This window comes from Microtus oregoni, unplaced genomic scaffold (genome assembly GCF_018167655.1).
Source record: "Microtus oregoni isolate MIOR12 unplaced genomic scaffold, Mior012 000027F_ref0000203, whole genome shotgun sequence".
Lineage (NCBI taxonomy): Eukaryota > Metazoa > Chordata > Mammalia > Rodentia > Cricetidae > Microtus > Microtus oregoni.
In genome coordinates, this window is record NW_024543086.1 from 29,444,840 (window position 1) to 29,461,254 (window position 16,415).

At 44.8% G+C, this 16,415-nt stretch overlaps 1 protein-coding gene across 1 annotated transcript in view; it reads left to right on the top strand.

The window, feature by feature from the left end:
• Nucleotides 1-16,415, top strand: part of Snx29 (sorting nexin 29) — a 412,124-nt gene that overhangs the window by 302,870 nt on the left and 92,839 nt on the right. Inside the window, exons 17-18 of the mRNA XM_041676439.1 lie at nucleotides 4,850-4,905; nucleotides 8,481-8,562. Coding sequence (XP_041532373.1) covers nucleotides 4,850-4,905; nucleotides 8,481-8,562 — 138 coding nt within the window. The remainder of the gene's footprint in view (nucleotides 1-4,849; nucleotides 4,906-8,480; nucleotides 8,563-16,415) is intronic.

Below are 16,415 nucleotides of genomic sequence, written 5' to 3' on the forward strand. Positions count from 1 at the left end.
GAATATTGGGGTGTGGTATATGGTATACCCAGCACTGTACTAGAATATTGGGGTATGGTATATGGTATACCCAGCACTGTGCTAGAATATTGGGGTGTGGTTTATGGTGTACCCATCACTGTGCTAGAATATTGGGGTGTGGTTTATGGTATACCCATCACTGTGCTAGAATATTGGGGTGTGGTTTATGGTATACCCAGGACTGAAAAAGAACATTAGTGTGCTTTCTGACGTTGGTGTGAGCCCAGGGGAGATCTGGCATCACTTTGGACAGATAGCAGGACAGACAAACTTCAGATGTACATTGACCTTTACCCTCCACCATCATGGTGTAGAAGGTTCAGAGCCTGACCTGGTCACCAGCCTGGTTCCCCAAAGACCCCCAAGGTCACAGCCTTTTTTCCCCCAAGCAGCCTCTGCAGGATTCTGGAAGACACAACAAATATCTCCTGGCTTCCTGATCCTGGTAATGCCACAGAGTTAGAAGAAAAGCCTCTAAGCCGGCAGGACTTAACAACCTTTAAGCAATTACATTCACTCTCTAGAATGTTCCCAGAAAACCAGTATCTCTGAGGGGATACTTGCTGTCAGAAAAAATGCCTAGTACCTCTTCCTCCTCTTCCCCTCCTCCTCTTCCTTGAGGAAGCACTTTGCTTTGTAGTGGCAGCTTGATGCCTGCCCTGTGTCTTTTCCTTTCCTTGCCTCTGGTTTGCCTGTGGTGTTTGCTTTGAGGGACTCTTCTGAGGTAGATTCTCTGGGGACACTGCCTTTAAGATGGAGGCTCTCGTGCACTGGTAAGGAGCTGCTGTCCTTAAAACCTTCGAGTCCCTCCTCTAGTTAATCTTGAACTGTCCCTGTCCTCAGGAGCCGAGGAGAGATTGAGGGAGGAGCAGTGCCTGTGAGCTGCTCCTCGTCACTAGAGCCCTGGACATGTCTGGACTCTGCACAGTGCCACAGCGGGGAGAGGAAGGGTACATGGTTCAGAGCCCTGCCTCTGTCCTTCCCACTTGTACCAGTGCCTCTAAGGGCAAAGTCTTTCCCAACCGACTCTGCAACTTGCTAAGCTGCAACAGACCCAGGAGAAGATGGGGAAAGAATATCTACTTTAATAATGATGATACTCAGATTGCTCTAGAATGCATGTCAGTTAAAACATCTTTGTTTTAGATTACTGCAGAAAAGTCCAACGTGTTTAATTCAGATTCATCTGAATTTGCTATCATCTTCTAGTTGTATTTTGTTGTCCCAACTGTAATGACAAGGCACTGTTACACGTAGGGAGCATATTGACCTTGTGCACTCCCCCACTGCTTTAATGCAGACTATCAAACTTTTATCGAAAGTACACTTTGGGTATGTGGTAGTTTGAGTGTAATTGGGCCCTGTAAGCTCATAAGGAGTGGCACTGTTAGGAGGTGTGGCTTTGTTGGAGTGGCATGGCCTTGTTAGAGGAGGTATGTCACTATAGGGGTGGACTTTGAGATTTCCTGTGTTCAGGATATCACCCAGTGTCTCAGACTATCTCCTGTTGCCTTCTGATCAAGATGTAGCCAGCACTATGCCCGCATGCTACCATGCTCCCAGTCATGACGATAAAGGACTAAACCTCTGAAATTATAAGCTGCCACTTCATTTAAGCTTTTAACTGGCAAAACTTTATTTCAAAACGCATGCAGGGTTAGTGTGTTTACTCCTGGGCTGGAGATGTAGCTCAGTTGGTAGAGTGCTTGCTAAACATGCAGAAAGGCCCAGGTTCCACCCACAGAGCATGCCTACCATCAGTGCCTTGGCTTTCATACCTGCAGGGTTCTGATGTGCAAGGTTGGTCACACTTGTCGCTGTGAGGCCCTGGTTGTGTTAGGCCTGCATCTGCACCAGGGTTTTTCTCATTTACAGATCTGTCTTGTAGACCTTTTCATAGTGGAGAGACAGTCAACTCATTCTTCAGAAGCACCCACAGTTTTCAGAGCTCCTCAGAAGATAGCTCCTGTTATCCCATGGAAAGATGGGTAGTGAGAATGGCGACTCTCCCCTCAATCTCACTCCCCACCTAAAGTCAGTGGCGGCATCTGTGAACTGCTTGTGCATTATCCATGATGGTGCTCCTCGCTTTCGCCTTAACAGTCCTCCTCGTGTGGCCACGGCCCAATCTCTCTGTTATCCAGGATGGTGCTCCCCACTTTCGCTTTAACAGTCCTCCTCGTGCATCCATGGCCCAATCTCTTTATTCTTCTCTAGTTAACATTGTTAATATAGTTGAATAGTTTGTACACATTTTAAGATAACTTGAGATTTGGTTTTGGATTATGCTGGGGTTGGAATCCAGGGCCTTGTCCATGCTGGCAAATGTTCTACCACTGAACTCTATCTGCTGCCTGAGGTATGATCTCTTTTTTTTTAAATGTATTTATTTATTAAAGATTTCTGTCTCTTCCCCGCCACCGCCTCCCATTTCCCTCCCCCTCCCCCAATTAAGTACCCCCCTCCTCAGCCTGAAAAGCAATCAGGGTTCCCTGTCCTGTGGGAAGTCCAAGGGACCCCCACCTCCATCCAGGTCTAGTAAGTTGAGCATCCAAACTGCCTGGGCTCCCACAAAGCCAGTAAGTGCAGTAGGATCAGAAACCCATTGCCATTGTTCTTGAGTTCTCAGTAGTCCTCATTGTCCGCTATGTTCAGAGAGTCCGGTTTTATCCCAGGCTTTTGCAGACCCAGGCCAGCTGGCCTTGTATGATCTCTTATGGACATTTTGATTGGTGAATGGGGTTGCTACTTCTAGGTGTATTTTGGCAAAAGGTCCCCTCTCAAAGGATAACGTTTTTAGGGATCTTGGTACTTACAGCCTCCTGCCTTCTGAATATGTTATATCAACTCTTTCCAGCCACCCACAAGAAAGTGATGGTCATGAAAGCAGCAATGTGACACCAAAGCCCTTGGATGGCTCCCTGTTGGGTTTGTAGGAATCTCTAGGTAACACTTTTACAGGGAACCTGTGTGGCCAGGGCCCAGTTTAATTGCCTCGCTGAAGGCACCACTGAGGCTGAGCTGGGTCACTCTCTCTCCAGGCTGTTATGCATGGACTGAGAGGTACCCTGAGTTTGGCTAGGCAGATTCTTCATGTGTCCTCACAGATAGCAATGTGCAACTCTTACTTCTCTATCATACTAAACTATCACCATACTGTCACTTGAGCTTGCAACCAGTGGCTGTGGCTTGGGGCACATTTTATCCTCAGAATAACCTTGGGAATGTCCGTATTGTCACTATTAACATGTTGGGGAGTTGAGCTGCTTTGCTAAACCACCTGAGGAGAAAGGTGGTTTATTCTGGGTCATATTTGCAGGGACTTTGAAGTCCAGCATGGTGAGGGGGAATGCCAGAGAACCTGAGATGAGAAGCAGTAAGAAGGAATGCTGGCTGGCAGGCTTCCCCAAGCCATTTCCATTGAGGATGGGCCTTCTTCCTCTTGGTTGTGTGACTTTACCTGGGGAAACACGAACAAATGTCTGTTCTCCCCAGATGGGGGCAAAGCAATGATTCTACCTGTCTTGATGATGATCTAGTGAATTTATTAGGGTTACTTTCAGGGACATGGGTGACTCAAAGGCAGCTGACCAAGAAGACCACCTGGCATGGGTGGTAGCTCACAGAAGTCACATTCCTTGGAGCTCCCTGGGTGTTCAGCTGGTCAGAGAATCTACATGCTTACATAAAACTTGGACAGAGCCTGAAGATCTGATGTGATGCTTTCTGTATTTGATTCCTGAGTCTTCTGAACACATTGACTGCCTTCAGACAAGTCCTCACAAACACACTGGTGTGCCTTACCAGTCTTCTAGATGATTCTGAATCTACTTACCACTGTGTATCTTACAGAACTGATTTGCTCACGGCTGTGGAGCTGGGAAGAAGGGAGGCACTAAGTTGGTACTAAGGCATTTAGGTCAGGACCCAGGCTCCCGTCCACTCTTGCTCCTGCCTCTACAGCTGATGGAACTAAATGGATATTGTTGACAATTTCCCCTTGCATCCCTACACTCTTCTTTGTTTCAGATGTTTTCCCTTTCTTTGTTTACATTCTTAAAATCCTATACCACTTTAATCAGATGGCAAAAGGAAGTCCCTCACCTTGGGGGTGGGATAACATGGTCCTCTGTTTAGCATATACTGGTATGGGGATCCCATAGTCAGAGCATAGTTATTGTAAGTCCTTGTGCCAGCCCTGATAATTGATCTCTATCTCAGGCCAGGGTTGGGACTAAGGGTCCCTGAAGATCACTTGCTCTTGGTACCTCCTGGCCATCTCACTTGGCTTTGTGGCATGTGGTTAGGACCCAAGCAGCATTAGTGGGGGCCATTGTGACACTGTTTGGTTCTGTCACCAATCGTGTTTTCAGCCAGGAGCCTTCGTGTTCTTTCTGCCTGCAGTTTCACATACATTATGGGACAAAAGGACAGCCATTTTGAGGGAGTAGTGGCCTTTTGTGCTTACGTACTGGCTGTGATATTTGTGATCCTCCTCACAGTGACAATAGATATTTTTTTTCATTGCACAGATGATATCTTGTATCTCCAATCCTAATTAGTCCTTTATGGCTCCAAAATTGCATGCTTTTCTATGCCTGTGATTATCTAAATAGGATTAGCAGTGCCTTTTCTGTAAAGATAATTGAGACCTCGCATGGCAGTGTGTTTTTATGACTGCAGCATCATCCCCAGTCACCTCTCCATGAAATCTTACTGTTTTCCAGTGGCCGCTTTCCCCCTCATTCTGAGAGACAAGTTTTTGGTGAATGTGCAAACTGTGCTAACCTGTGCATTCTTCCCTCTTCTTCCTGTTTCCCAACTGCAGGTGCCTGGAGATTTGAGCCAAACATCTGAAGACCAGAGTTTATCAGATTTTGAAATGTAAGTTTATGTATGTGCTCTCCAGAGGCCCTCAGAGAGTGAACCCTGTTACTAGCCTATGTCCTGAAGTCTGCAAAGCAGAAACGTCCATGAGGTGCACACAGAACCCGTTTGTTTATAGACCTGGGAACATTTGCTGAGGTCCAAATTGTCTAACATACTTGATTTTCCCATGGCATTCAAGATCATTTCAGTTTTGACTTGACATTTAAAATGGGAAGGTGTCACATAGAGTTTTAACTTGTCACCCCCGCTAGGCCATGACCAGCTAAGGAGGAGCCGAGGTTCCTTTTGCACAGGGCCCACACTCTATTCTTCACCGTGCTGCTGCCCCATGTACCATGCTTTTGTCTGGCCCACTCATAATAATAACATTGCTGTGGTGTTGACTGGCTCCGATTCTGTCTGAGAGCTCTGCTGCTAACCCCTGAGGGGGCAGTCATTCTTCAGACACTTTCTGTTTTGGGAATTCATAGTCTCCTTAGGCTCCTAAGGAACACAGGGCCAGAGAGAGTCTCCTCCTTTTCATGTGGTTGTGGTCAGTGTATGAAGGTCCAGCCTCTCTAGCTTTAGACCCAGGAATTCAAGACCAGGTGGACACACAGTGAGTCTCAGCAACAAATATCCTGCCTCCCTATGAGAATGGTCACTCAGAAAGGCTACTTTAGAGCATGGGGAGGCAGGACACTGGAAAAAGCATTTTGTCTAGAGTTAGGAGACCTATGTTGAAATCTTAGGTGCTGGTCTTACAACATTCTGACCTTATGTAAGCCTAGTGTCCCCTTCATGTGAGGTGAAGGTCGTTGAACCAATTTTGCAGGGCATGTTAGCACCTGGTGTGGGACTGCAGACAGCACAGGGCATTTGGAGCCCCATCTGTCTTGGGGGCTGCCATGAGGTGGGTGTGTTAGATAAGAAAGCAAGGACAGGGAGAAAATGATCTAAGTTAAAGATGACTTTGACACTTCAATGTTTACACCCCAACCACAGGGCCTTAAAGCACATGATATAAAAACAGGCTAAAACACAGCCAGTCCTAGGATAGCAGTTAAGCTATACACTATTTCCAATATAGAACCACCAGAAAGAAGGTCAGTAAGTAACTGAGCTTTAGCAACATTATAAAGAAATTAAACAGAACATAGCTAAAGATACAGATACAAATAGAATACACACTTGTGTTAGTCAGCTTTTATTACTATAGAATTACATTTTTATTACTTACAGAATTAAAAGGGTTGTTTTGTTTTGTAGGTTTCAATTAGTGCTAAGGCAGACTTTTAGTTCTTGGGCCTGTGTTGAAGCACCATATCAGGGCTGGCAGGAAGCTGCCTACCTCATGATGCTGGGAAGCAAAGAGAATTAGGGGAAGACTGTGGCTCCACAATTCCCTTCCGCTAGACTTCCTCTTCGGATCACAGACAGGGGACTCAGCATTTAACACATGGGCCATGTGGATCCTACAGATCCAGCTAGAACAGGTTTCTTCCAAAATACACATGAGATATTCTCCAGATTAGATCATGCCTCAATAAAATTTTAAAACTGAAATCACACTATTTTCTTTGCCATGGCAGAATAATTTGTGTAATTTGTCCCTCTCCTGTGGTGAAGGGGGGACTACATCTGTTTTCTCTGTTCCTTCGTCACTCATATTTAGATAGAGTTGTGTCTACCAGGTCCTACTAGATACTCATTCCATGATAGATGAGTGATCAATAGACGGATAGAAGGAAGGCGAGAGGACCAAAGAGCTGGTGTACAGGAGGGAGTCACATAGGCAGTCACTTCCAACACAGTGCAGTAAATGGCTTGGAAAAAGAACATGTGACCCAGTCTGGGGTCATCTGCTTTGGCCTTAGCAGTTGGGAAGAGGAATGGAACCAGGACATTGCTCTTCTATACCCCTGTCTTGGTGACAGAAAGGTTCTGGGGTGCTCTAGGCTCAGGAACAGCTTTGGGACCTTTGCATGAGAAACGCCATTGGGTACACAGACCAATTTGGAGACTCAGTATTGTTGAGTGTGCTTTGAACCCTGAACACATGACCATTCATGGCTTATTGTCCTATGAAAGGAGGGCACCACCGTGGCCCAGAGCTTAGAAGTGCCAGGGTCACAGGGCTGCTCCCCTGAGGGTTGTGGGGTGTGTGTGTGTGTGTGGTAAGGATAGATTGCTTTTCACTCTGGAGATTGTGAAATAATGAAGGTCATGAAGTCTTCAACAAACCCTGGCATCTTGGATTATGCTACAAGCCCAAGAAGCTGACGGCTTCTGAGCAGGAATGCTCATGATAAGCCCCTCTCCCTGGGTAGCTCTGTGTGGAGGCAAGACAGGGTCTTTCAGAACGGGCACCGTGCCTAGCCAGCTGTCAGGATGTTCCTGAAGAGCTCAGCCGTAGCCCCCTTTTCAGGTGGGTGGAGCCGAGGTGGGGTATGCGTTGTGTGCCTCAAGTTACCACGGAAGGCAGAACTGTTATAGAACCAAAATACAGTCAAGTGTGTCTTAACCTGTTCTCGGGGTGGAGTGAGTCAGTGTGAAGAAAAGCACGGGCTGTGCAGTTGACATCCTCAGGAACGGCTGCAAATGGAACCCAGGCACTGGCTCGTGCTGTGCAAGAGCTCTACCATTGGCCTGTGCTCCATGTAGTTTAGTTTAAATCTTGCTTGTCCCAGTTAGCTTCCCTGTTGCTATGATAAACACCAGAACCAAAAGCAGCATGGGGAGGAAAGGACTTCTTTGGCTTATGTGTTACTGTTCTTCATCCAGGGAACTCAAGTCAGCAGCTTGCAGCAGAAACCATAGGGGAGCACTGCTTGCTAGCTTGCTTCCTCTCCTCAACTCAGCCACCTTCCTCACACAACCCAGGATAGCTACTCAGGGATGCACTGCTGAGGTAGATGGGCCTCTGACGTCAGTGCTCTCAGGCCAGTTGGATGGAAGCTCTGCTTTAGTCCCTCCTCCAGGTGTGCCAGGTCAACAACTGCAGTGAGTCTGACTGCAGTACGCAGTGCTGTAGAGGAGTCACAAGGGGGCGTCCGAACTTTTCTAATTTGCTATTTTCCCTTGTCCTTTTCTCCTCCAAGCTCAAGCAGTTGTCACTCCCCAAACCATAGATGAGATCAGGGCCAGAAATCAGGGTAGTGGTTAGTCACATGGTTCCGTGGGGTACTCCGGAAACTGCCTGCTACTGTGAATGACCTCCCATGGCTTCCTATGACTGTTCCTCTATCAGAGTGGTGACTGAGCAGCAGATGCATCCTAGGCCAAAGTCACTTAGCTGATTAGAGCTGAAGACCAAGCTCTTTCTCATTCCAGAGTGTACACTGCATATGTAAATTTCAAATACATGTACACACACACACTCATTCATCCCTTAAACCAAGGTCCTTAGAGATAGTCTTCTGAGGTCTAGTGATAATTATTAAACACATCCTTATCTCACTGTTAAGTATGATTTAATTTGTTGTATAAATGACTTGTTTGAAATGCCTTTTAGAGGAGAAAATAGTCTCTTGGCCTGCTTTTTTTTTAATAAGTAAAAATGGCCACTTTCATCTCTTTATTCTGGTCAGATCTAATCGGGCGCTGATCAATGTTTGGATCCCGTCTGTGTTTCTCCGAGGCAAAGCAGCCAATGCATTTCATGTGTATCAGGTAAGTACCTGGGTTTCATGCTGACATGTATTGTGTTTGTGCCATGGTGCTTTGCATGCTGGCACTATTTGTATATCTGCAGGATCTGCGCTGATGAGGTGGTGTGTGGCCACTGGTCAGGTAGAAGGATGTGCATGGAGTCCTGTTGTTGCCTTGTGCTGTTGTTGCTCTGTGACTTTGCCAGCTGTCTGAAGCTTGATGGCTGTTCCCCCGCAGCACCACACACCCATTCTTCTTGTCTGGCTTCAGCCAGGACCTGGTTCATGTCTCATAGTCCATCTTGAATCGCAGGCCTGTGGCTGAATCTTGGGGTGAGGGGTAAGACTTTGATTTTCATGGCTGGCTCAATTTGGCCCTGTATCAGGGTTGGCAGTGATCTCACTCAACCACGTGTCTGAGAGTGGGAAAAGGACCCTAATAAAAACCAGACTATGCTTTTGTTGTTTTGAGACAGGATCTTGGTACATAGCCTAGGCTGGCCTTAAACGTGCAAGTGTGTGGATTACAGGTGTGCCACCATGCCCAGTCAGGTTACACATTGCAAATGAAAGGGCCCTTTTTCTGCAAACAAGCCTCAGAAGTGTCCAGGCACTGTTTGCATGAGTGCTTCAGAGTCGAGCTCTGCGGGATCTGTGTGCTCTGGAGATAGTTTTGCAGGCAGATTTGTGGGGATTTAGATGTGCATGTTTTAGTTCCATGCGTAGCATATGCATTAGCCCTTGTCTGACAGTGCTTCTGGTTGGTGTTTGGAAACATTTTAGGCAGCTTGATGCAGTGTTTTCCATGTCACTGATAATGGATAGAAATGACTTATTTAAATAATGGTACCACTAGGAATTATTTATAAGATTTTTTAATGCATGTTATTTAGACTTGAGGTAATTTCTAGAGAAGCATATAGAAAAGAATGATAAAAGCAAAGAGAAAAATAGAGCAGGGTTGGATAGCTCAAAGGGTTTAAAAGGAAAGAGCAGAGACTGTATTTATTATGAGGTCCAACCTAGTCCTTTCTGGCGATTTGAATTTCCTGCAGGCTTCCTGGCGGCCATTGTGAAAAGGAAAGGCAGTTGGTTATTTTGAGTAATTAATCCCATTGCTAACAACAAGAAAAGCTGTTAATTCCTCCCAGAGAGCTAAAAAGAAACCTCCACACGGGGCTTCAGAGTGAGGAAGGCAGGGACCGATGATCCTCCGCTATAAGGCAACTTACTGTCTACTTTCTAAGGATCTCCTTTCCGGCAGCACAGCCACAACCATGGATGACCGCATGCCCTTGAAGAGCCCTGTGTGGCTCTCCAGCAGAAGCGTGCTGTGTCCCACCACAGCCACTAGCCACACATGGTCGTTAGATTGTGATTATTAAAACCAAATAGATTGAACACCTGTTTGCTGGCCATACTGGTCATGTTTCAGGTGCTCACTGCTGTACCTGTGGTGGCCTTGGTCACATGGCCATGTTTCAGGTGCTCACTGCTGTACCTGTGGTGGCCTTGGTCACACTGGCCATGTTTCAGGTGCTCACTGCTGTACCTGTGGTGGCCTTGGTCACACTGGCCATGTTTCAGGTGCTCACTGCTGTACCTGTGGTGGCCTTGGTCACACTGGCCATGTTTCAGGTGCTCACTGCTGTACCTGTGGTGGCCTTGGTCACACTGGCCATGTTTCAGGTGCTCACTGCTGTACCTGTGGTGGCCTTGGTCACATGGCCATGTTTCAGGTGCTCACTGCTGTACCTGTGGTGGCCTTGGTCACATGGCCATGTTTCAGGTGCTCACTGCTGTACCTGTGGTGGCCTTGGTCACATGGCCATGTTTCAGGTGCTCACTGCTGTACTGTGGTGGTCACATGGCCATGTTTCAAGTGCTCACTAGCTATATCTGTGGTGTTGTTGCATGGCAAGGATAATGTCTCTATCAGAGTGGAAGCAGCTTGAGAACTGCGCCTCCCCTGGAGGGGGACAGCAGGGTCTCTTGTTGCTAGTTTAGAAGACAGTGTCTGGAGTTCAAATGACAGAGCTTTCGGGAGAGCCTTCCCCTATAGTGCTTTTACTGCTTCTAGTGCAGGGTGCCTAACTGTCTAGCATTACAGTGTGACGCTGTCATCTACAAGGTGTTGAGCCACAGTCATAACTGTTTGGAACACGTGTCCTGAAGGCTGCAGGCTAGACATGCCTGCCTCCTCTCTGGAGGATGTCCCAGCTTTATGCCCTCCCTGTCCCTACTTGCATAACACAGGAAGCTGGTTATTGACACCTTTGGCCAACAATAGGTGTCATTTGTTTGCCCTATGTTTATTTTTGTATTTGCCTTTGAGTTATGACACAATTCTGCTTTCTCATATATGAAGTACAATCTTTAAAAATTTAAGTAAATTGGAAATGAGTCAGCTTAAAGAATAATACTAAATTCACAATAGTGAATAGAGCAACAGGCTAAGGGTGATGCCAGATGGGAACATTGGCATAGGAATGACTAGGCTAAGTTAGCAATATAAATAATAATTACCAGCTGCAGGTATCCTACTCCCACGCTGATTTGCATGCTATGAGAATTAGCTCTGTCAGTGCTCATAGCAACTCTGCGAGGTAAGACACTTTTATACCTGACTCATGATAAGGAAACAAAGACACAGAGAAACACATTTAATGACACAACTTTTTAGCTCATACTGCCACCCCTGACAGACTTTAGATTTAGTCTCTTTGTTTTAGCTGCTCTCCTGGTGCTGTGATAAATGCTCTGAAAAAAGCAACCTGAGGGAGAAAGTGTATCTCTGGACCATCTCTATCCCACCAGCCAGCTCTCAAATAACCACATGGAGACTTCTTATTAATCATGAAAGCTCAGCAATAGCTTAGGCTTGTTCCTAACTAGTTCTCATAACTTAAATCAACCCATATCTTTTAATCTACATTTTTTTTAATCTACATTTTTTTAAGTGATTTGGTTACATTTATTCTGTATTCCCCATCCTGCTTCCTCTCTGGCTTACAACTCTCTGCATCTCCACCCTTCTTCCCAGCATCTTCTCTACCCTGAAAATCCTGCCTAACTATTGGCTGTTCAGATTTTTATTAAACCAATCCAAGCAACAAATCTGCACAGTGTACAAAATATTGTTCTACATTTCTCCCTCTTTGTCTAAATAAAAAGGAATGGTTTTAACTCTAACATAATAAAACTATAACAATAAGAACAATTATCAGGTAAGAATTACATTTACAATGTCCAATCCATTTGTATTTGGCATATTTGTAGAAAATACTTCATTGTTTATTTTATCTTGATGAGTACAAAGCTCTGTACTTAATTTATCTTCTCTTATAACTAAGGAAAACTGAAACTATAAATACCTACTCTTTAACTCCATTAATGACCCCTGAAGGATATAATATTACCTTAGTAGACAGGAAGTGCAGAGCAAGCAGCTTTCAAAACTGAAATAAATGACAGAAACAGCTGACTGCCAAGACAGTCACCCAAGGTTCCTCTGCAATGTTGGGGCATCCATCTTTGGCTTACAGGCCTAGATAATCTTATAGACTTTTTTTTTGTAAAATAGATACTTTTGAAGGATTGTCCTATCCTCTCTTGGCAAAGTTTGGCAGTCCATTTTCTTTGTGTCCTGCCAGTCCAGTTTGGCCAGCATACTGTCAGCAGCCAAGGCAAGGGCAGATTCTTGCTCAAATGGCTAGCTTTTGCCTTAAAGAAAGCGTATTTTTGTATTGGAGGGTCTCAGATGTCCATTGTCGTCTCTAAAGTAGATTGGTACTGTCACCAAAAGCCTTATGTTATTAAAACATCTTAAATGACACAATCTACAGATCCATGAAGTGTTTAAAGATCACCTGTCTATCTAAAATATATCTGTTTGACCTTGAGAGCATACCTAACATGGCTATAAGTTTGATAGTTAATAGATGACTAACTATTAGCCTGTATTTATTTTCCTAAATAAAATTTAAAGACTAATTGCCTTAAACAGGAATAGAAATTTAGATATAGTATAACAAAAATAGCCTTAAATTTGTATTAGTATACAAAAATCCATACCTGTGGCAACTGTATCACCTGGAACCATGGTCGGGCAAGGGCCTTGGGATTAAAGAACACACAGAGACACGGGTCACTCTTGAAGCAAGAATGCGAATTTTATTATGTTCCCTGCAGCTTGTATAGTGCTCTCCTTGACTAGTGGCCACACTCTAGCTCTGGGGATTTTCTACTGCAAGCCCACCAGAAACCACTTCCTTGTCAGGAACTCATGAGGGTTTTGTGCTCAGAGCAGCTGCAAGCATAGAAACACAAGTTGTTTTCTCCAGTAGGCAAGGGGTCATAGAAAGTTCAGAGACTGGGGGTCTGCAGCTCCCAACATGTACCGATGTAAAATATTTGAGACTTGTGGTTATTTAAAAGTAGATTCAACAATCCACACTTTTATCTCATCATTTTATCCTATATTCCCATTTTTTTCTTCAGAAAGAGCTCTTTGAATATAATTCCTTTGTTTAGCTTTTTTCCTGACTGTGACCAATAACAACTTGTAACCAACTCCGCTAAATGATGAGAAACATCCATAACCCATCAAATGACCAAAAACCACCTACCACATTTCTTGGGAATGTGGGCGTCATGTTCTCCAAACTGCTTCCTGTTGTCTGGGGTACTGGAATCTTTAGGAGACCCTCGACAAATTGGTATAATTGTCAAGTCTTGAGAGAGTTAGCTGAATTATTTGTTTTCAGTCTCTGTGTAATGGAAAAAAGCACAAGACTTATCTGCAGTCCTGGCTAGAATAGTCTGTGAGGCTGGACCATCTCAGCCAGCAGTCTTGAAGATGTTCTGGATGCAGAACTCTGAGGAAACTCTACCAAAAGCACCCTGAGAGGCTGGATCACGTGGCCCACCTGTTTTCATCAGTAGATCTGGTGTCCTTGCTCTGAAAATACGTAGACTTTCAAAGGTAACATACATATCTGCATTAACACAAGTATGGAGTATATGGTATGCACAAGTCACCTAAAGAGAATTCTGTGTTTGAGCAGGTAAAAGGCATCTGTCAACTTTATAAGTCTGTTTGGGCTGTATAACCAACTGTAATATAAATCTCCATCCATATGAATGGATGGCATGTAATAATAAGTCATGGAGGACTCTAGCCAACAAGATTTATCATGTCTCATCTCGGAGCTGTTCCCGTGTCAAGGGATCAGCTTACATGTTACTGTAGTCTGTTTTGGCTTCCTCCCCCATGTGTGTTGCCAATATACTCAGGAGGTTTCCTCCAATGAAATCTGATCTTTACTAATCTGGACAGATTAAAAAACAATAAAAGGATAACATCTTCCTTAAAGCAATACTGGCTTCAATTTTAAAATTAAGGAATTTCTAAAGTATTTAGGCTGGTTTAATGCACCAGTTTCTTTCATAACTGCATGGCTGCAGCTGTTGTTTGCTTATCAGCATTCAAAAAAATTTAAGGTCAGTACAACAGCATGCAGGACCCAGACTCCCTGTAAAAAAAATTTAAGGTCAGTACAGCAGCCTGCAGGACCCAGACTCCCTGTATATTTTCCATCCTTATGTGGCTTATGTTTTAATTACATTACTCTCTCTTTAAAGACTTGGTAATTTTTAAAATATTTTTCTATGACTATCTATACCCATTTTCCCCCCTTAAGCCTATGCACATTGTTAAACACACTATAACCTGTTTAGAGGGATTTTCCCCCGTCTGAACCTGATGTACTGTGTATCTGTAACCTTTTCTGTGTGCATGAGCAAAGCCTTAATTAAGCCCACCACATGGCTTACTGGCGGCTCAAGCACATAAGCAGCTGAAAGGAGAGCTGTGTCTCTGTACTGCGCCTGGCATGAAAGACACCAGACTAGGAAGCCATGCTTGAATCCCTTTCTGTGTGTCTAGAACCTTTTTTGAAGCTCTCTCAGGTCTTATGTGGATATATGTGCCTGCTTTGGGCACCATTTGTAGTCTGACATTTTCTGTCCCACCAGCCATCTCCCACATAGCCACATGGAGACTTTATATTAATTATGAAAGCTTGACCCACAACTTAGGCTTGTTATAACTAGTTCTTATACCTTAAATTAACCCCTATCTTTTAATTTATATTCTTTTAAGTGACTCGGTTACCTTTATTCTGTACTCCCCATCCTGCGTCCTCTTCGTCTGACTGGTGATTCTTTGCGTCTCTATCCTTCTTCCCAGCATCCTTTCTGCCCCCCAAATCCTGCCTAGCTATTGGCCATTCAGCTTTTTATTAAATCAATCTGAGTGACAATCTTCACAGTGTATAAAAAGATAATTCTACAACAGGAAAGGGTTTCTTTTGGCTCACATTTGCAGAGGGATACAGTCCATCAAGGCAAGAAAGATGTTACACTGGGCAGGGACAAGAGGCTGGCTGGTCACAGTGTGTCTGCACTTGAGATGCTGGGAAGTGCTGCTGTGTTTTAAAGCTTGAAGAGCTGCCCTCAGTGACCTACTTCCTTCATCAAGACTCTGCCTCCTAAAGATTCCACAGCCTTCACAAACAGAGCTATCAGTCGGGGACCAAGTGTTCAAATGTATGAGCCTGTGGAATACAATTTGTATTCAGATCACAAAGTAGAATCAATTTCTTTAGGAGCTCTAGAAAAATGGTTAGTACAGCTGCTGATTCCAAAGGGAGGGGCCCAGCCTGGCTCAGATTTGCTGCAAAGAGAGCCACCTGAATCTCTGAGATGATGGGAGGCATCTGGACCTCTCCAGTGTGCACTATACACACAAGCATGGATGCACACACACAAAAAAAAAAAGCCAGACAGAAACAGTTTGCTGTCTCACAGTGACCACTCCAGGCATAGCAGGGGGTCAGAGTTGCTCCCTCAGGACCAATATTGTTGGTGTAATATCAGGTCCCCAAAGCTTGCCTGGAGGAATGGCTTGGAGACTGTATTCTCCAATTATAAAGGCTAGAAGGCAAATGGCCTGCATTCTGCATTGCGGAGATGCTTACTCTCGGCCCCTGTGCTTGTATAAATTCAGAAAAGGATTCTAGCAGGAGACATTATAGGTTCTCAGGAGTGCAGTGAGCATTGTAGCAGGAGCCATTGTGGGACCTTGGAGGGCAATAGAACAAAACCAACACTGGCTTCCAGTGTCTTTCCAGTTTACTGCTTTTCATCCTGAGGATATTTTGCACTGTGGGACCACTGATGTCTGACTGCCACCAAACAGTGACCAGAGACAAACATTGATGAGTCAGATGGGAAACAAACCCACACTCAGCCACCTCAGTGTGCCTGTCCTCCTCCCACCACGTTTTCTTGTCCCCCTGTCCTCTTCTTTCTTAGTACTCAGTTGTGTCTGCGGTTTGATTTCTCCTCACTGCCACGTGGTGTAATTAAGTTCACTGTTGATCAATCAATATATTTCTAGCGTGTGCATCTGCAAATGTTTAATCTGGTTCTCCAGGTGATACCCCAACTTCCAAACAAGTTGAATATCTGTGCTAATAATGGTCAACTGAAATGTTTAGAGCATAGTATTGGACCTGAAAACAATCCACAGTTTTGTTTCCCCCCTTGACAAAAACTGCAGCTACTACATGGACAGGAAATAACACATCAGCACATGTGTTCCTGGGCCCGCGAGTCCTTCCCTCTAAGCACACCTGCATTTGCTGTCTATGTGAGATTCATTCAGCCTTTGATTCCACTCACCAGAAGCTTGACCCAATTAGGATTCCATTGTACAATGTTGCTTTGTTTCAGGGAGGTTTTTTTCTTCTAGAACAGCCCTGGGTATTGTTACGGCTGAGAGGAAAGGTGGTGCCCTAGGAAGACTCCCTC